Below are 21,822 nucleotides of genomic sequence, written 5' to 3' on the forward strand. Positions count from 1 at the left end.
GCACCTTCCAACATTGGGGTCCACATTTACCGAAAGCCACCTGGTCGGTCAGCGCTAGGGGATCTCCCAGCAGGGCTGGCCCAGCACAGTCAAAGCTTTCATGTAGGAGGGGAGAAAGTTCCTGTGGTGCATGTAAAGAGTCTGCTGTGGAAAACAGCCTGGGTTATTCCTGCCTCGGGCAAGGGCAAACCTGCTCGAGGCTGTACCTGGGGGGGAACGCGGGAGGATGGGGAAGTCCTCCCTGTGTACCTCAAGGGGATTTAATTTGGGATGAGAATAGCCAGTGAATTAAACTGAGTCATGTTACTTGCTGTATCACTTCTATGCTGGCTATAATGCTATATCGGTAAAAGACACAGAGATTAATGAAGAGTGAAACTTTGATGAAATTGGACAAGGGCCGTGGCGATAGAACCACAACCAGTCAGGATGATGGAGCTAGGCTTTTTTCAGTGATATCCAGTGATAGGACAAGGGGCAATGGGTGTAAACTGGAGCATAGGAGGTTCCACGTTAACATCAGGAAGAACTTCTTTACTGTGAGAGTGACAGAGCACTGGAACAGGTTGCCCAGGGGGGCTGTGGAGTCTCCTACATTGAAGATATTCAAGGCCCGCCTGGACAAGTTCCTGTGTGATGTACTCTAGGTTACCCTGCTCTTGCAGGGGGGTTGGACTGTTATGACAGATGGAACCCAAAGTCATGGACTAAACGAACTCAATGGATTTTTGTACGGATAGCATAGACTAAGGGAATGATATTTGTTTGCATATGTGTATGTGTGTGTGTGTGTGTGTGTGTGTGTGTTTAAGGACCAGAAGGGTGATGATGGTTAACTGGGATGTATTGGAAAGTGTTGGACCTGGGCATGATGTAAATGGTATGGAATTAGAGGCGGATACTGTCCTACTTTCAGTTCATTTCCTCCCTAGTAGCTGGTGCAGTGCTGTGTTTCAGCTTTAGTCTGAGAACAGTGCTGGTAACACACCCATGTTTTAGTGTTGCTATGTAGCGACATGACCAGGGACTTCTCAGTCTCATGCTCTGCCAGTGAGGATGGGCACAAGAAGCTAGGAGGAAGCAGAGACAGGACACCTGACCCAAACTAGCCCAGGGGGTATTCCACACCACAGCACGTGTATAGACTGGGAGGACTTGGATATGAGGGGCCAGGCACTGCTCAGGGGGAAGCTCTGCACTGGCCAGTGAGTGGTGAGCAATTCTGCTGTGCATCACTTGTGTCTATTGGGTTTTATTCCTGTCTACTTTACATTATTGCTAATATTAACAATATTAACAGGATATTTTGCTTTATTTCAATTATTAAACTGTTCTTACCTCAGACCATGAATTGTACCTCTTTTCCTTTGCCATTCTCCTCCCTATCCCACCAGAAACGAGTGAGCAGCTCAGTGGTACTTAGTTGGGAGCTGAGGTTAAATCGCAACACTAAGCGTTAGCCTCAGAGTTTCCCTGCAGTTTACCTTACTGCTGGGCTTTCCATGATTCCCTGCAGCAGCTGTGCTCCTCCACGGCAAGGAACACAGATCAGCATCTTCTCAGCTTTATTGTAAGTCCTCTGTCTCTGTACCTGGTAACTCTGCTGCAGGTGAGGAACATGAACCTTGCTCCTGCTTTTCAGGAAGAGTTTTGTGGGCAGGCCACACACAGCTGATAGCTCATGGCTCCTGTCTCTGTCTTACAGTCATCTCAGCTGAGAACGCATGGCAAGATTCACTTCTGTCACTTCGTTTTCCTCATTAGTTTCTATTTATTCAACACAACCAACATTTTTTACCCTATAACGTTTCTTAAAGGGAGAAGCAGCACGAAAGTGACTCATTCGCACAGAGCACATTTCAGCTGGAAATATCCATTTATTTGTTGAGAAAAGGATTAAATTAAAACCGAATGAGGAAGAATCAGAATTAAGGAAACCATTCCCTGGAGACTTCCTCCTCCCTCACAACAAGACGAGTGTCTGTCCTAGCAGTTTGCTGCTCGGCTTTAATGATTCCGGCAGCTTTGTGCTAGTGTAAGGGACCTATTAATTAGCCCCAAAGATTTATTTGCCTCTGGAAGAACCCAGTGCCTGGCCTCATGCCAAAAAGGATGTGACAATTCTCTCTCTGGCACTCAGGAGAAGCCTGAGTTCACCCCACCTACTACCAGGCATCGAATACCCAGCTAGGAGGTATAACCTCCTGAGGCTGGGGAGAGAGGGGACACCTCAAGAAGTGCATTCAGCTCTGCGGGACAAAGCCATCCTTCAGAGGGGTCTCTCTCCTCCCAGGGGCTGTTGGAGGAGCCATGGGCAACCCAGACCTTCCTGGCAGAGCCTCCTTGGAACACTTTAGGTGGCAGTGTTGAGTAGGGGTCCAGGGGTCCCAGAAGGGCTCGGAAAGGGCTTGGTTGAAGGGGCGGGCTGGGGAGGATACGGTCCCTTTAAACAAGAGCTTTGTGCAAGGCGGTTATCACCCCAAACCAGTCGGTCGGGAGGCTGGGAGCGCAGGCACCGCGTTGGCTCAGAGCTCCTGTTGCAGGTCTGTGAGCAAACCCTGGCTATTCCAAAAGGCTGCCTGCCAGCTCGGTGTTATAGCCATGACAAATCCTTGTCCATGAGCTGGTCTCGGTTTGTCCTGTCAGCTGGGCTGGTTTCACTCCACAGGCTGCATGGATTAGGCTGTGAGCTGTGCTCCCACTGGCACAACCCACACTGCTGAGCCAGGCTGCATCAGTCTGCACAGACAGCAGTTTGTCATAGAATTATGGAATCACAGGACAGTTTGGGTTGGAAGGGACCTTAAGGATCATCCAATTCCAACCCACTGCCATGGGCAGGGGCACCTTCCAGTAAACCAGGTTGCTTCAAACCCTGTCCAACCTGACCTTGAACACTGCCCTGTCATTACATGCCCTTCTAAAATGTCCCTCTCCAGATTTTCCTTAAGGTACTGAAAGGCTGCAATAAGGTCTCCCCATAGCCTTCTCCAGGTTTCTCTTCCTCAGCATCATAATCATTTCAAGATGTGATCAGAGAGCTGGACCTGGCAGCACTAGTTGGCTCCTGCCCAGATCACACATCTCCATTTCCCGTATGGGCCAGAGGGACTTCACCATCGTGTCACAAGCTCATTTGTACGCCTCCCAGGGAGCACAAGGACAAGGGACCATGTGTGACATCTTTGTTCCATCATCTCTGGAAGGTGATAAATCACCCGAGCACCAGGGCTGCGGACCAGGGCTGCTGGGCAATCACAGCCACTGCCTCCTCTGAACTCTGCCACGCACCGCACTGGCACCTGCCCTTACAGCTACTGCGGGCACAACACAGAGTAGGTGCTGACAAGGGGAACCGATCTGTGACTGTAGGAGCCTGTGCACGTGCATGCCTTAGGTGTCATGCACTGTTCTGACCAGTTCTTTTAAATGTATGTATATATAGCAGAGATAGAAAATATAAAGGTGAGGGGGATGAACATTGAGGTGTAAAAAAAAGCTTTGTATGATAAAGATTAGACTTTTCTGCTTGGAAATGAGAAACAAAGGGGAGGAATTGTCTACAAAATCCTTAGTGCCCCTAGAAGGTACACACAAAAGTGACTTGCCACTTGTGTTCGTGTAAACCAGAGGAAGTAGGTCCTCACTCAACCAGGTACATGGATTCACCCAGGGTACGGCCATTGCAAATAATGTAAAAAGGACAAACCCTGCTTCAGACATGGTCAGAAGTGGCCCAACTGACATCTTCCATTGTAAGGTGGGAGGAGAACAGTGCCTGAAACTACCTGATCAAGACAGGAGGAATAGACAAAAAGCCCAGAATAAGTGAGTAATGATGATGAAAGAGTTTAATTACTACCAAAAATCCAGCTGCTGTGTGCTGGGTTACAGAGATGTGCCGCAGAGACACAGGCGACACCAGTGTCCCCTGATGAACAGGGACTCCAGCAGGAGAAGGGAATGACAAGAGGCATTGATCGTCAACTCGAGAAGTTCAGAGGCTTCAGCATGTGGCAAGCATGTAGACGAATCAGTGTTTCTGCAGCTCTTTCATCAGCAGTACCCCTGGATCTAACCCTCCCCAGGTTACGTCCCTTAATGTGGAGCTTTCCCTTGGCAATTCCCCAATTACCGGAACGCCCGACATCCCCTATGGATCCGTGCCGGCAGGTAAGGAGGCAGAGAGCAGCTCACCAGCGCCTCAGCAGCCAGCACAGCAGGCTTGTCTGTGGCTGACCAGCTCTGAGGGGAGCCTGTCCCGCAAGCAGTGATCCCGGTTTCTCCTGCCGCCCTCCCCAGCTCCCTCCCTGAAGGATGTGGGTTTATCATTTCCCAGCAAAAATGAACAGGCTGGACAGACAGGCTCCCCTCTGCCTGCAGGGATACTGCAGGGCATGGCTGGGGCTTCCCTGCTTGTTCATGCCTCACCAAATCCAGGTGGGACAAAAGAGACACAACTACAGTAAGGAAACCAACTAGAAGCTGCCCTCTTCTTGCCATTAGTGGAGCCCTTCTACCTCTGAAGGAAAGCAGGAGGCAAATGCCAGCTGGGGCTAATGGCTTTTCACCTTTCCACCCTGTCCAGGGCATCAAGCTTGAAAAGCCAGGGCATCCCTGCCTAAATGAGGCTTGAGAGCCTGGGGACCCTGCAGCCCAGCACCGAGATCTATTTTAAAAGAAAACCATGTGAAAATGATCAACTGGTTATAGATACAGGACACTCGAAGGGCTGCTCATGGTGGCAACCTCTCAAACATGATTTTCACGGTGCACCAGGAGCTGCCCTCGCAATTCCAAAGCTTTGGATAATGACAAGAACATGTGGGACCAGTGATCCTTTGCTTCAGGGGCTCTGAGAGGAGGCAAGGAGGGCTCAGGTGGTGTGCTGTGGGGTCAGGCAGGGTGGGATCCAGCAGCAGGCTGGGCAGGGGGAGAGAGAAACATCAGAGGATGGAGAACCAGGTGGGAAGGTGAGGGCAGCAAGGCTTCTGCCATCAGACATCACAAATACAGTTGGAACCCATCATTCCACGTACCGGAGGAGGCTCCTACTGCTAAATTCAAGGCTTAGCCAGAGGAAAGGCTGGAGATTTCAGCAGCAAACCTGTCCTTGTGCTTTTCTAGTGCCAAGGGTTATGCAGCACAGCAGCAAATCAAATACCCATCATAAAACCTGCTTTCTCTTCAGCTCATACAGTGAAACACAGGGGAGAACAACCCCAACCAGAGCCAGCTGTACCACCAGGTACCAGTGGCCAGGCAGCCAGCCCAAATCCTCCTTCAGGCCCAGCTCCTGAAGGCAGCCAAGTCCAGGAGAGGTTTTCATCCTATGCCATGCTCTTTGGAGGGGTAATTGGCAGATTCCAGCACAAGAGACGTAAAGATTTATCCTAATAGTTAAATGCAGGAAGATGGCTTTGGGGTTTTCCAAAGATGCAGCTGCTGCACCAGGTATACCAAGAAAAAAACCATGCATGGAGAAGGGTGCCGGTTTCATTTGTATTGGCATCACAGGAGCCAGCAGATTAAAATGGTACAATAAATGAGTCAGATATATTTTGATACATTTGCAGTCTGGATCTCTATCAGCCATTAGGAATGTGCCCCTTTGTGCAGTGAAGAAAAGGCCAGAGCGAAATATTCCCAGCAATATATGGTTTTATGTGCTTCAGGCTGAGTGACGAAAGGCCGAGTTTGTACCCTGCTGTTCAGCAACAGCTCATTTCTAGGGCTCTGACTCACTCAGAGCACAGCAGCCGTGCACACTCTGAACTGAACTGCAGCAAAAGTGTTTGCAGCCCTTACGGGTATCTGTTATTTTGCAGTAGAGCAGGCAGCAAATGCCTGCTGCGGTTCATTTATACCTCAAACAAAGCGGAGGTACACAGTGAAACGCAAAGGAACTGTTGCAAACCTGCTAAAAGGACTTGGGTTATTTCCATAAGGGAACAGGAATGTCAACCCGCAAACAAATACCCTTCTCCTATTCACAGCCACCAGAGGTGCAGATGGATCAACTTCACCTTTTCCAGAAGCATGACATTAAAAAAGACTGGGTTGAAGTCATGCACGGAGGCAGGTTTAAACAGCGGGTGTGCTCTAAGAAGCTGGCTGGGGAGAACAAAACGAGGCGGCAATTAGGGAAAGGGCCAGTTCTGAGGATATGCAGTATTTTAAGCCGGTGAGTAGGAGTACTTTTGTTGGATAATTCACATTACCTCTGTTGGGAAGGACAGCAATTCCTGCTCATGCTACTGCGTTATGACAACGCAGCAAAATGAAGGCTTGCAGTATGCATCTCGACAGCTGGAGATGTGCCAGTCATTTAGAGGTTGCTTGGTCCAGTAGCTTACCTGATAATTTCAGGACATTTGAAGCTTGCTGCTCCTCTGCTGGTACTGCAGGAGGGCTGTACAGCGAGCAGTGAAGGTGGTTGCAGCATCTGAGTGCTGTGTGACATGGTAGCGTTTGCCTGGTTTGCCATGTACCCTCCATGGACTATGCTCTTCCACCTTCTCTCAGAGCCACTGTCATCACCTCAACAGCCTGGACCCGCTCTAGCAGCTGCCACACAAATCCACCTTTCTCCACACATAACACACAGGATGCAGTCACCTTGCTTAAGAGCACTGCAACTCCTTCCCACCCCTGCCCACGGCATCAAGCTTAAAATGCCAGGGCATCCCTGCCTAAATGAGGCTCGAGGGACTGGGGACCCTGCAACCCAACACTGAGATAACCATGTAAAAATGATCAACTGCTAGTAAGTACTGGAGACTCAAAGGGCTGCTCCTGGTGACAATGTACCAGCTCTCGAAACGGGCTGGCAGGGATGTGAAACACTGATAATCAAACACAAGCCATGAGCTTTGGGAGGATTTCTACAAGGCTTCTCTGAGTAAACAACAGCCTTCTCACAGAACACAGCTTCAACTACAACTTCTGATACTTCGGGACTTTCATTCCTTGTTTTCCAGCCTTTTAAAATTCAGCTTTCAGCTTATTTCTTAGCTCAATATTTTCACCAGTGTTAACTAAGCCCGAGGAGCATTTGCAGGCTTAGCCGGGATTAAGCCTTCATTCCTCATTGTTTTAAATGCATGAAAGTCACCCGAGTTGCTCTATTTTATGTTCTCCATGCCACAGTGAATTCTGTGCTGGTAGGACTGCAAATGGGGCACGTCGCTCATCAATTACTAATCCCTGTCACTCACATTTTTCTGGGGAACACACACTATATTTAGGCTTCATACTTGGAAGAGACAAAGCTGGAGAACTTTTCTCATTAGGAGGCCTTAGAATATTCCCTAAAAAATGGCAAGATAATTCAGTCACCAAGTATAAGTGCAATTCATTAACCATGGAAAGTAGACCCTTGAATCGAGAGGCTGATTAAGATCATTGGATCTAAAGGAAACTCTGCAGCCATTTCTTAAAATCTCATTTATACTTATGTAAATCTGGACCGACTCCACTGTCGTTTTCTGGATTTATACCCAAGTAACTGAAATCACTGTTGAGCTCTTCTCTCAGTATCAACAGAAGGCATTGAAGTAAAACAAGTAACAGATGGGCTGTGTTTGCCTCTATAACTTATAGATGAACTTAATATCACCGTGGCCTTCTTTCCAAAGGAACGTCACCATTCTGATGGATTACTTACTCAATAAAACCAATTTGATGAATTCAGAGGCTGTCATCAAAGTGAAGAGCTGCCAACTTTTACAACATTAGCAAATGAAGACAGATTAAATGTTCCGGTGTCCTCTACTGCCTCTTCCAGGAGAGCCATTCTTTTTAATCTGTGGCTTTCCTATGGAAGGAACCTTCTTCTCTGCTGTTTCTTGTGATCACCAACAGCACAGAGACCACCATGTAGTAAAAGACACCAAGCAAATACTGTACATGAACCAAGTAGAAAGTGGCAAAGTCAGTGGGGAAAGGGGTTGGGGAAACCTGGTCTAGTTGAAGGTGTCCCTGTCCTTGGCAGGGGGCTGGAACTGGATGATCTTTAAGGTCTCTTCCAACCCAAACCATGCTATGATTCTGACACAACTCTACACAGATATGAACTGTAACAATGCACCTGTATGTGCAATTGCCTGCTATGCAGCCATCAGGAATACAAGCTTTTCTTCCAGCTGGATACTAGAGGAAACTTCTTCACAATGAGAACACTCAACCATTGGAATAATCTCCCCAGGGAAGCAGTGAATTCCTCAGCATTGGACACTTCTTAGATCTGGCTGAGCAGGGTGCTGGGACATCTAGTCCAGGTCATATTTTGCCTAGAAAGGTTGGAGCAGATGATCCTTGAGGTCCCTTCCAACCTGGGATTCTGTGATTCTGCGATGCAGTGTCTGGGAAAGGAAGAAGGGCCTCCAGGGAAAGAGAAAAGAAAGAGGATTCCCTTCATCTGGGGTACAAAAAGAGGCAGAAAGGAGTTAGGTTTGTTTGGTATAAATGTGCCTAAACTGCTTTTGCATAAGGAGCATCCAGGATACCTGAAGCAGATGTGGCGTCTGACGTCAACATCTGTTCTTATTACTAATGCTGTTGTTGGGGTTTTTTAATTTCTCTTCTCTGGAAGGTTTTCTGGAGCTGTGTGCAGCAGTCAGAGAGAATCTGCCAGCCTTGGCAAGGGAGGCTGCTGCATCACAGGAGCACTGGTAGGCTCTCCTCTGGAAGATGGCCAGTTCTGGCTCCTGCAGCTCTGGCTGCTCAGCGGGAACTGGGAGTCATTGCCTTGCAGACAGCAGATAGCCTTGGCTGGCTAAACAGGCACGGTGCTCTCAATGAAACCGGAGACAAAGGCAAATAGATCCCCTCAGCCCAATCCACCTATTCCCATTTCACATCACTTACAGTCTGAATTCAGACCTGGGGAGTCATTGCGACCATTCCAGCAGTTCAGCTCAGGATCAGCCCTTCCCAACCGCCCCTTGCCTCACAAACCTGAACCCTTCAAACCTCCATCCTGCGGGAACCCATGTTCTGTGGAGTACCTGAAACTTAAGAAACAAATGAACAAAACTTACAACCTAAGAGAGGTCTCAATTTCACCAAGTGTGAGGAGAGTTCAAGCTCCAGGGCTCTGTATCTGTTCCATTTGTCCTCTGGAATCTGATTTTGATGTATTAGGACAGATCACTGCAAGTGACTCCTTCCAGCAGGCAGTAAGGCAAGCCAGCTTTCTGGCCACGTACAGCCCAGGGCATGAGGCCAGCCTGTTCCCCCTGGGCACAGCACAGCCAAAGAAAACAAAGCCTCCCACATTCCCAGTTCCATCAAGGCTTTAACATTTCATGTCACTTCCACACTGGTGTGGTTGTGGTTCTCAGTCAGTCTCCTTTGCAGCAGCAGTTGGATTTTAACCAAAATCTGTTGCTTGTTTTATGCATCAATATGCATGAACATCTTTTTTTCTTTTCACAGAAATATGGGGTTTCAGTTGCTAATGCACACGATTCAGTTCTCTCTGACTCTCCCATATAACCTTCAGGATAATTAGTCAGCTTTTTAATACAGTCATACTGCTCTGTCCTTTGCCTTGCTGCAAGGATGCTCTGTCAAGGTACCCGTGGAAATTTAAGTTCAAAGTCAGAGCATCCTAACAGCCTGATTACAACTAATATATCTGAGCCTCCGAACAAACATCTACTACCCCACACATTCAGAGTGCAAGAATTGCTATAAGAACAGCATTCTCCTTATCAGGCATTGCACAGCTGTCTCCCAGGCAAATCACTATTTTCTCCCGTGTACATTAGGACTGATGCATCTATGAATGATGAAAAACTAAGGGTTAGGATCCCAGGTAAGCACCTTATTTTGACCGAGAGGTCTGGATTGGACCCGTAAACACAGTGTAAACACAAAGTTTTGAGTCTTCTGAAGAAAAATGTGGTCTGCGATATCTAAGGGGAAAGAAGCAGAATTCCATGGATAAATGACAAACTTGTAGGTGTTGGACTCATTATTTTAATGGCAGCAGTAAGTCTTCTAAAACACAGACTGTTTCACGAAGGTTGTTCAAGTTTAGCAGTCAAAGGAGAATCACAAGACATTTTGACCTGTGCTGGTGATTAACAGAAGCACATCTTGGAAGTAGATGACATGCATAATCCAGTAAGAGCTCTCCATCGCTATGTGTTTCATGCTAATATAATCATCCAGCATTACCTGGAAGTCCACTGCACACATAGCACTCTCCCCTAGCAAACCAAATGACACACTAGATGACAATTTGGCATGTGTTGTTCCCTTAAAAATTAGTCTTGACTTGGATTAAGGAACTAATACACCAATAATATGGCTGCATGGAAAGAAGAGAGACCTTCCTAAGCAGTGGTTTTCCATACACTTTTCCTCCATTGCTTTCAGGAGACAGAGCTGGTGCCAGGCTGCATGACAAGAATCCTAGTTGGTTGGCTGTGGACAAGGTCATATAACGGAACTGTACACCCTTATATCACACACATTGCATGCTGGAGCTCTGGACAGTCATGTAGGCTGAGGAAGTGCAGTTGCATGGCCACAGAGATGGTGCGTAGCGTCCTTGAGACCAGTCTCCCACCGATTAGCTCTCCAAAAGTAATGTCATTCTTTACCTGACTGTAAGTGCCTGGCATCTTTAGATGGTGGGCATGAAGGTTTAGATAAAAAAGCAACAAGGTGCTGAACCTGCTCCTGACAGTGTTTCTGCAGGTGGTGATGGGTTCCAGCAAGGCTCACACTGCAGGCAAACTGCTGTGCCATGCCATCTGCTGTCAGGGTCTTTTTACAAGGCCATGTAGGGATAGGACAAGGGGCAATGGCTTTAAACTGACAGAGGGGAGATTGAGATGAGCTCTTAGGCAGAAGTTCTTCCCTGTGAGAGTGATGAGACACTGGCACAGGGTGCCCAGACAAGCTGTGGCTGCCCCATCCCTGGCAGTGTTCAAGGCCAGGTTGGACAGGGCTTGGAGCAAGCTGCTCCAGTGGAAGGTGTCTCTGCCCTTGGCAGGGGGGTTGGAACTGGATGAGCTTTAAAAGTCCCTTCCAACCCAAGCTGCTCTGTGATTCTGTGATCTTTGGCTTCGCAGAGATTTAAAGCACAGCCTGAAACCTTTATGAATATGAAGCCCAGTACTATCTCATGATGGAAAATTAATCATACAGGCATTATGCGACTTACTACAGGCTTTGCTCTAAATCAGTCCCAGCGATGATAAAACCCCGGGGTCTTAATCTCTGCCTCTTTCTCTAGCTGATGTCTTTACCCCATGCTATTGAACAGCTATTCCTATGACAAACTAACAACTGTCCAACTATAGAGCTATCCTGGGAATTTCTGTTAAACAAAACCATTTGAGGAGAATCCAGTTATTGACTCTAAGATATTAATGGTGTGCTGTTTGTTACTGTGAGAAGTTTGACAAGTCCTCAGCATTTGCCTTCTTTACACTGAATATTTGTGTCTGCTCTTCTCTATTGAATCATTGTGTGACTCTTCAAATAATCTTTGAGCAGGGTGATTAAAACCTATGTGAGTAGATTAGCAGTAAGCGAATAGATAAGCAGTGAGAGAACAGATAGGCAGGAAGTGAACAGATAAGCAGTAAAGCAAGAGAAATTCTGGCATCTACGATTTTAACAAATTGTGACAAGTCTCAGCCTTGAGGAAAAAATACAGATAAATAATGGCCGGTGTCACATGGCACATCAAAACAGTGCAAGGGAGGAGAATGAGGGAGGGAAAACACTTGTCACACTATGGAACCTGAAGAAAGGCACACACACATATTCTTTCCTGCAGATGTGGGTGTTTTTACAAGCGGAATAAATTTATTCCAAGCTCAAAACTGGAGCATTTAGAAAGCTCACGATGACAAGTGTAATATCATGAGGAGCTGTAGAGGCAGCATTTCAAGGCAGTGGCATTTATTCTACCTTCTGATGTGAACACCCACTCATTCTGACAACAGGAGCCCGGAAGGAATAATGAGAAATTTATTTCTCTGCATTTCAGTACAGATTCAGACTTTGGTATAAACCTGAGCACTGCCCAAATTTAAAGGTAAAAGTGTTACAAAGCTGTACAATTTATGAGATACTAAACACAGTTTGCAGATGTTCCTGGTCCAGGCCCCAATCCTAACCCTGGGCATACATTGCTATAGAACTCCAGAAGACAAAAGTCTTCCTAAAAAGGAACCTAAAAAGGTTATACCCAGTGGCTCATAGTAATAGATTTCCAAGACATTCTGAGATGACCCTTGCAGTTAAAATGTTATAGCCAATGTCAGGCAGTTACTGAATCAACACAGAGCTTTTAAAATCATGTATTACTCATATTTACAAAACCATACAGCTGAATATGTTTGGATTAGAGCTTTGGGGTCTGAAGTAGAAACCTGCTGTTTTCAGTGGGAAAGACCTTTTTCATGGTCATGAGTACTAGCTATTAAACAATACTATCAGTAAGAGATGTATTTAAGTATTAAGAGTGTATTTGAGTAAGAGAAGTATTTGAGATGCTGGAAATCTATGATTTTTAGAGTGTTTTTCTTGAAACTTTTCAGTCTTATTGTAAAGTCACAACTATGCAAGAAAATTAATTTTCCCCTGCAATTCAATAAAGGAGGCTAAAAGCACTGAACCTCTGTTATATTTCACTGTGAAAGGTAACCTTAGAGGTGCTACACAGGCTTTCTGTGCTTTGACACCAGTAAATTTAGATTCATTATCTAAGCCCTAGCAGGTGGCAAATTTATCAATGATGATTTATGACTGTAATAGGAGTTCGTACAATTCTTTTGAAAGCACCAAACCCAGCAGCTTCCCATTACGCTCCAGTGTTTTCCATTGCATGACCTGTAACATGAACTTGGGCCGTACTTCCCTGGTACAAGTAACCAGACAAGCTCAAGCCCCAAACGCCTCACCGCTGAGGCTGTGCAGCAAAACGCAGTTATTATTGATGACTCCAGCCTGTATCTTGGAAGTACCTAAGGATCAAAGCACATTCCAGAGGCTCAGGCCAGCAAGACAAGATGTGCTATCTAAGTAAATGCAATCCACACCCAGTGATTTCTGCATCCACCCCTAGAGCTCTGGGAACAGAAATGTGAATCATTATCTCAGGCTGTCACAAGTTTACAGCCCAGACTGCCTTGGGATACGCAGACAAGCTGTCTCCACAGCTCCCAGTGCCTTTCCAGGTCACTATCTCCTACACCAGCACAGGAGAAAACATTTCATGGATTTTATTTCCTTCATTTGGCCACCCTTCCAAGGCAGGAGCAGAACTTAATGTTTTTCCTCTGCATCTCCAGGGAGGGACGTGTGGAAGCTGGGGCTGCTTCTTCCCATTCATGTATCTGAGTCTTTATATTCTTCCTTCTACACAGCAGCCCTTCTGTGTGCTCTATTCACCATTCAGCTTTCATGTTTCTCCCTTGTTTCTTTTTGAACTGGGTCTTCTTATCTCCCGTCTCCTTTATTCTTGTCCCTCCTTCTTGCCACCTACACAGCCATGGAATTATTAATGTATTACACTGTCTCATGAGCACTGCAGTCAAGCAGAGTAGGAGCAATGAAACAGGAGGAGAAAATTCCCTGCTTTCTGCCTGATTACAGATTGGCTCCTCTTTGTAGATCCAAGCTGTGTATCTTCTTCAACACTGAGAATTATGGCCAAGGCAGAAAGCTGTGGAAATAGATGGCAGTCCTAGAACAAAATGGTGCTGATAATACTTGCTAATAACTACTGAAGCTTAAAAAGTGTCCCAGTGAAAGGTGATAAAGATGTCTCATTATAAGGAAGGCAATTTCCAATACTTGCTGTACTCTATGTAGGTGGAAATGCCACAAAACCCCTCCACTTACCTACATCACACCTTGCAAGGCTTACCAAAAGCTGCCCAAATTCATCCATAAACACTACAGTAAGCTGAACTGTATCATATATATGCTTGGCAGAGTAGGACCCCTCTTATGTGTGACTGGGCAGCTTTTTTTTTCAGTACCTAGAGTATCACCAGAGTGAACCTGGTGAGGAGGTGGCCCAGCAGTTCATTATCTTGGAGACCCAAGACAGGAAGCAGAGGATCTGAAGAAAGGTTTCACAAACACGAATTCCTCAATCACAGAATTAAATAAACTGCCTTTCATTTTGTTCTAGGAATTAAAAATCCACTGTCACACTGAAACAACAGATTTCTTCAAGCTATGGGTACTAGAAAAACTTAACAGCAAGGCAACAGATGCCTGCTAGAGTGCAAGGGCAGAGTAACCCCTGGTACTGAGAGGAACTGCAGAAGCAGTCTTGCAGGAGGGCACAGGTCCTCAAGACTGTACTCCCTAAACTGTACATTAGAAAACCCTCATGCCAATAATCATCTCAAATACAGTCAACACTGATAACATTACATTTTTTTGCAGCACTGTGTAAATGTTCTGTACTTTTAAAAGTACTGCATCAGTAATAAAGAACCTCAGAGTATTCTGGGTTTAGGGAACAGATCCTATGGAGTTCATTTCATACATCTTCATACAATCCTCATACATGATACCAGACATGTATCAAATCTAACATTGAAACGTCAACAGACATAACTCATCTGGAGCTGCCTTTTTTTCCACATACTCAGAAGTCCCTGCCATGCGTTCACTCTCTGCATTCACATTTTAAGGTAATATTTAATCAGATGCTTATCCTGGAAAATGAAAGTAGGTCATGATTTTCATCAAAAGGATAAAACCCCATGCTGGGCTGTTTTACTGTGAATCTCAAAATGAAAACAGGTTAGAGATACTGTTCAGTAAAACAATGGTTTAGAATGCAGCCACACAGGAAGCAATGTTTTTGGTATGGCCTTAATCCTGCATGGAAGCAAAGCCTCAGTGTAACAGTTGTTTGATCTGCTGGCAGTTTAATGAGAAATAAACTGCTTAACCTGCAGGAATGGTATTCCTACAGAAAACTAGGCTGTGTTCTTTATGCCAGGCCAGTTTTTAGAGAGTGCACTGCTCTATCACAGGAATAAATACCTCTCTCAAAGTCTAGTCTTCCATTGAATCATATAATAAAGAAGGAGTTACTGCATATTAAATCTACTACATTTTTGCCATCATTATTGTTAGTTTTGAAATGCTAAAATTAAAATTCTTATTTCTGGAAGCAATTTTAGTTTACTGTTCTCAGAGGGTAGTAATTTGTGTAATCCTAGATCCAAACATCTATTTCTAGTCTCATAAACAGAATACAAATGATGCTTTACACAAAATGGTACTGCAAAATTATATGTGTTAATTATGGCCAACACATTTCCAAAGCTACTGTTTATAAATCAAGACATTACTGTCTTGATTTGTTCAGTCTTAATATCAATAATGCAACAAATAGTAAATAAAGCAAGAGTTTATCTTTGGGTTTCCTGGTGACAATAAAAAGGTTTCTTTGATTTCAAAATAATTAAACTAAAGATGTTATTGCAGCTGAACACTGAAATAGTTTCTCTCTTAACACGAGATTTAAAGGAGCTTTGACAAAAAATACACAAGGGGACAGATTAACCTAAACAAACATAGAAATAAAGTTACTAATCTAAAATGGAAGTCTCTACCTCTAACATCAGATGTGTTACATAACAAAAAGCAAACTAAGTGCAGCCTCAGATGAATGCAATTCTAGTGGAGTCCAGGAGATCTATGCAAGTGAAGAGTTCCATCTTCCTTCATCTCCTGTGGTAATTTTAATTACAAACCTGTGGGCTCTGGAAAAAGACAGTTGTAACAACAGAAACAATATAAAATTACCAGACCTGTGCCACTACCCAGTAATGCTCCTAAACAAAGTAGTGCATTCCCCTACTCCCTCTTGCAAATGTGTTTCAGTAGCGTGTGATTTGTGACACTACAGAATAACATTCTTTGTTGTGATTGATTCCTATTAGCAATACTCTCTGTATAGTTGCCAAAACCACTAACAGTAAGTAATCAACTAAACATGGAGGGAAAAGATAAGGCCATATTCAGGTTGCATAACATTAAAGAACTTCAGCAATACCTATTTGGTAAACAGGGAGCTGGTGTTGCTGGAGACCAAAGAGAAGGACCTGGGAAGGTGCTAGGCAATGGGGTGCTGGGGTCAGGAAATGTGGAAAGGCAGCTGGAGGAGTGCTGGCGAATGAAGGCTGGCTCAGTGCTGTCCTGGCACTTTGTAAGTCTGTTGCGACCTGACCCCCACCAAATCAACAAGTAAAAATAGTGCATATTTGTCATGCAAATAGATTATTCCCATTCTCAAGAGCTGTGTGCAGGATGCACTGTCAATCTAGTCTCGCTGTGTATTACCACACATGCATTTTAAAACCTGTTGAGTTGTTTTAATTAAACAAACGACCCCCCCTGCCCCCCAAACTACTTGCCTGCATATGTGAATTTGCTTCCTGACAAATGGGATCACCTTGCTTAAAATACACCTACACTCCTTGGGTCTGAGCGCCTTCAAAATATTCTGATGCATATCATGCATGGGAGAATATAAGTTTGCTCAGGACTGCAGAAAGGAGAGTAAGACATCAGTACCATTTTTTTAAAACCATTCTTTCAATTTTAGGTTATTAACATCAGCATCCCCATACTTTACATCACATTTCAAGTTTGGACCCAAGTCCATACGTACATATGTATGGGTCTACATCTACCCAACATTCACTTTGCACGAAGGCCAATCCATACTTACAACTATAAAAATAATAGAATAATAGCCCAAAATAGAAACTATCTCTGGGAAACAGCGCAAGAAGAAAAACCTGTAGGCTTTTACAACCTTAGTGCATGCCCAAACACACCGCTCCCTGCGGTTTTGACTGAGTAAACATATCCTCCAAAGCTGCCTCAGGTAACCCTTTGTCCCGGCCACTCTGCCAAGAGATCACTCTTAGCATCGTCCCTACCAAAGGGGACTATCTTCACCTATCAAAGGGCAAGCTACTTTTGCAGTTAGCTGTAAGATCTGGGATAGCTGCAAGATGATGCGGAAGAATCGCACACCAATGAGCGGTAACAGCCTGAGTAGGGTTGGCTGGGTGACCACAGCCTCTGCAACGCAGGGGCCGCTGGTGAAGCAGGGCAGAATCACCAGCAAAGGAGAAACAGCAGGGACAGCAGCCCAGAATGCAGACTGTGCCGCTTCTCAGGGCTATAAACAGCCTTTCTCTTAAGGAGTAGATGGGACAGCAGTGAACCCAAAATATTTTCTAAGATTAGGTAATGTTTACACTTCCAGGCTAATTACTGGAGAAGATTCCCAAAGATAAGAAAAAGCTGAATCCAGAAATAAATCTGCTCTTTTCCCCACAGACTCTTAATGACTGTTTTCTCCCCTTAGTTTGTGCACACTTTTGTAATGTGCTTAGACTCCAGGACTGGAAACCAAAGAGCCATGAACAAGCATCTACCCCAGCAGTTCAGCACAAAGAAGGGACATTCCTCTGCAAGGGAAAGGTGTGCCACATTCTCAGTTTACAAAAAACAGGGAACCAGTACTTCAGAAGGGAAACCTGATCATTCACACAATATAAAAGGACAGAGAAGTCAAAGGTGTATAATCCCTGACTCAATGAACCTTCAGACCTGAGAGGTTTCACAAGAAACAGGTCAGGAAAGTTTTACAGAACTGTCATTTTAAAATTCTCTCTTGTATCTCTGGTATACAAAACCAAAGAGATTTGGGTGTAACAAAATTTTTGGACTCTTTTCTCAATGTCACAATTTAAATCAAACAAATAGGCCATTCACAGGAAGTATTTTTGGGTTAGCCTTTTTCAAGAAGCTGCAGTAAATATGAAAGCGTGTAACGTGCAAATGGTATAGAATAATGTGCAGTGATACATTGCTCTTTTTATTGCACCTGTATTTAGACAGCACCTTGCTTCAGCACACAAAAGCATCTTCTGCAGACAACCCCCACTGCTGCCAGGTTTTATGTGTGCCGCAGCCATTAGCCTACCAGAGCAAATCATTAATCTTTGGCCAGCAGTTTGTAGAGTATGCAGAAACTTGTGCAAGGGCAGAACTGTCTCGGCAGCTCATTAGAACATCAAAATACAGAACCCAAGTGCCTGCTAAGTGCCAGGGCTGGTGGAAACTCACCAGACACCAGCCCTTAAAACTCCAGTTCTTCCACAACAGAGATTCCTCTTCAGTTATACTGGAACTGTCACATTAAGCAGCTACCAAAACCATGGGGTAACAGCAAGAATGTGATTTTCTTATACTCTGTGTTTAATTCTTCTCTATCTCTGTATCCACCAAAAATAATTCTAAAAACTAGGAATTTCTGTCCCTAGTCCTTCACTAAAAACATTACTCTAGTGATATTCACTGTTTCATTATGCAGGTGTCTGTAGGAGTGTATTGGTCAGGAAAAACAGACAGTATTTTATATTACTAAGAATAGAACAGAAAATTGTACTCAAAGCATTTCTGCCAGAATGACTGAAAAAAAATTGGCAGATAGCAGATAGGCTCTTCTGAAGAAACCGAAAAAGGGAAAGCAACAGCATAAATAGGGATTAAAAAACTATCTGATCGCTGTAATCATCTCAGGGATATCATAAATATGATTCATGTCTATGATTTTAAATATTATCACTACATTGTATTTAATAGCAGACTAAAAAACACAGTTATTCTAAGCATTACTCAGTATTGGCAATGGCACAGAGAAGCAAGGCAATACCATTACCAGCTGCAGCTGTTCAGTACCTCAAAAGCCTCCCCCATCAAACTTGCAGTTGTTAAGACACAGCAGAAAGAGAGGTGTGTTGACATCCAGATGATACAGAACTGAAAGAAACTCTTATCAGGGTGGAAATCTTGGGGGGAAAAAAGAAGGAGGAAAACAAACCAAAAAAGCCACAATAAAATCCTGAATGGTCCAAGTCTGAACTGAAAAATCACCTCAGGTTTTTCACACAAAACTGCATTATGCAAACTTTCACACAGCCTTTAATAGTAACACCACAACTCATCTCAGCACAGTTGAAATTAATAGTTGTACTAAGTAATGTCACACAAACTAATTTGCCAGAGCAAATGCCAGCCAGTCATGATATGAAATTATTATCTCTAGTGGTCCGACTGAAGGAAGCTCAATGGATACAAATGCTGCATCTTCTGTCAGATGAGAAAATTCTTTACTGGGATATGCTGCAGTGGCCTACCTCTGCCCGTCCTACACTGAACAGACCAACAACAGCTCTATTATCCCCATTACATTTGAAACCACTATATATACAAAAAATAGTTTTATTAAAAGTAACATTCAATCCAGCCTATTACGAAGGCTAAAAAATCCCCCCTCGCTTATAACTTGCAAATGCACAACCCAGTTTTCCACAGATCTCAGCTGGTGAGCCTTTCTCTTCCTTTTCTTCTTAGAAGAAAGAAGCATGTTAGGTCTCTGGGTCTAAAAAGGTATCTTTCATTCTCTAGCACTGCTTTGAGGTGCAACCTTTTGACAAGATGGCACAGGAAAAACACATCATGAAAAACATTTTTTATTAAGAGATTTCATAAGTCATTTTCTGAGTCATAATCCTCAGCTTTTTGCAGTGGCCGCTTAACACCAATTATTAAATCTATGGAGAGCAGCTCTGTAACACAATGAAGAACTGAGATGACTAAGTGGTATTTGCAATACACTGATTCTAAGCCTTTCCCATTCATAGGCAGTGGCTCATTTTTTCTAAGTGCATTTATGGCTCCAAGATAGAATTTGTTAAAGCTGTTTCGTTCTGTTGTCCCGTACAAGGACTTGGGAATACTTAACAGAGCATCAGCAACTATATTAGACACAACAGCTAGCTCTAACTGCTGAAACTGTTTTGCATAGTGCTGAATATAATAATGTAACAGGACTTCAAAGTAACCTCCTACTGGCAAAACTGATCCTGCTTTTATGAGGGAGCCAGAATAATTCTGTGCAGTACTTACACTACTCTCTTCATGTTTTAATGGGACTATATTGCAACTGGTTTCCTCTAGGTCTTCACCAACATCTAGGCTTTCACATGCAGTGCCTGCATTAGCATTACATGCCAATACAGCAGTGTTCTGGTGCTTTTGACTATCCACAAGTGAATCACTTTCATAGTTCTTGTGTATGGCAAGCAAATGCTCACATTCTGCATGCGGTTTCTGTACACTTTGTGACGAGCCATCTCCTTCAGTGGCACCACTGAATTCCTTGATGTGCAAGATGGGACTTGAGGGTATTCGCAAATCTGTTTGCACACATACTGGATTATCACATACCTGTGAATCTGGATCTACAATATGTGTTTCTACTTCATCCTTATGTGCTTTTGACTGACCTTCAGAAACCTGAGTACTGTTACAAGAATTATTTTCTATTGCAAGTTGCATCTGAGTAGCTGAAAAATGCCAACTACAAACACCTGAGGCTTCACTCTGGCTTTCATCTCCTGCTTTGTATTCCTCCCTCTGTTCAACTGTTTTAAATAGCTGCTGCAGCATTATAAATGCCTCTTGCAAAGCTGCAGCGTGTTGCTCATTAACACTATCGACTGGCCCACAAAGAATGAGGCAATGGGGCTGAAAGGTGCACACACTGGTAAAGCCAATGTGCGCGCATCTCTTTGAGCCGAGCAGCAAGGGCTGGCAAAATGCTGCCACTGCGGTTTCCATGATTTCTCCGTACCTGTTATCACCAAAAGGTGCACAAGGCGATACTCCTGTAATTTCACAAATAAGGGCCATTTCTTCCGACGATAAGCACTCTACCACAGATATACCGTATATTTTCGCATAGTAAATAACTACTTCCTCCTGCTTCACGCTCGACAGTAACAGCTTAATGTTGTTGTTCTGCAGGTGTTTCATTAAGGCTTCTGTCCTCCTTGCGATCCACTGCAGGGAAGCCCGATACTGACCCTCGGAGTCGACAACAAACTCAACGCTGGGGGCCGAGAGGGCGGGTCGGAGGGGCTCGGTGACGAGCACGGCCCGCAGCTCCTCTCCTGCCGGGCAGTAGGTCGCGAAATCCCTGCGGAGGACGAGCCCGGGCAGGACCCTGGAGCTCGCCACGGGCAGGCCGGCCACGGCGGCGTGCAGCTCCGCGAACCGGCGGCCGAGGAGGCGCAGGGCCTGCGGTCGGGCGGCGGCGGCCGGCGCGCAGCGGCAGCAGTACTCTGAGCAGAGCCGCGCCAGGAGCCGCCGCTCGCCCGGCCCCAGCCGCCCGGCCAAGTAGGCCTCCAGCAGCGCCTCCAGGTCGGCCTCGTCCTCCGGCCCGGACAGCGCCGACAGGAGGTGCCGCCGCAGGCCCAGCGCCACGGCCCGCTCCAGCACCTGCGCCTCGAAAGCCTGCAGCGCCCGCCGCAGGCCGCCGCCCGCCGCACACAGGCCTCGCAGCACGCCGGCCAGCAATATAACGAACGTCTTAGCGCCGTCCCCCGTCGCGGCGCGGTAGCTGCACGCACACGCCACCATCATCCTGCGGGTACAGCGGCTGTTAACGGGACCGCCCCACCCGGGCCGCCCCAGCCAGCCCAGGCCCGCCCCATACCTGGCCGTCGGCGGCTCCAGGCTGAGCGCCTGCAGCAGGCGCAGCCCGTCCCGGGTGAGCACCGCCTCCCCGGTGCCCCGCACCAGCAGCGCCCGCCCGCCCCGCGGCCCCAGCGCACCGCGCACCGCGCCCGCCAGCGCCGCCGCCTCCTGCGCCAGGCGCCGCCGCTCCATGGCAACCGCCGCGCAGCGCCGCCCCGCCCCTTCCGCCGCGTCACGCACACCGGGGGGCGGGGCCTCGGC

The 21,822-nt window shown here is 45.7% G+C and overlaps 1 protein-coding gene across 1 annotated transcript; it reads right to left on the bottom strand.

The window, feature by feature from the left end:
* Positions 1–19,537: 19,537 nt before the first annotated feature.
* BBS10 (Bardet-Biedl syndrome 10) lies at positions 19,538–21,698 on the bottom strand. The gene is made up of 2 exons (XM_034063023.1): positions 21,581–21,698; positions 19,538–21,508 (listed from the first exon to the last, which is right to left on the bottom strand). The coding sequence occupies exon 2, from the start codon at positions 21,505–21,507 to the stop codon at positions 19,567–19,569; it is 1,941 nt and encodes a 646-aa protein (XP_033918914.1). The 5' UTR covers position 21,508; positions 21,581–21,698; the 3' UTR covers positions 19,538–19,566.
* Positions 21,699–21,822: the final 124 nt, after the last annotated feature.

This window comes from Melopsittacus undulatus, chromosome 5 (genome assembly GCF_012275295.1).
Source record: "Melopsittacus undulatus isolate bMelUnd1 chromosome 5, bMelUnd1.mat.Z, whole genome shotgun sequence".
Classification (NCBI taxonomy): Eukaryota; Metazoa; Chordata; class Aves; order Psittaciformes; family Psittaculidae; genus Melopsittacus; species Melopsittacus undulatus.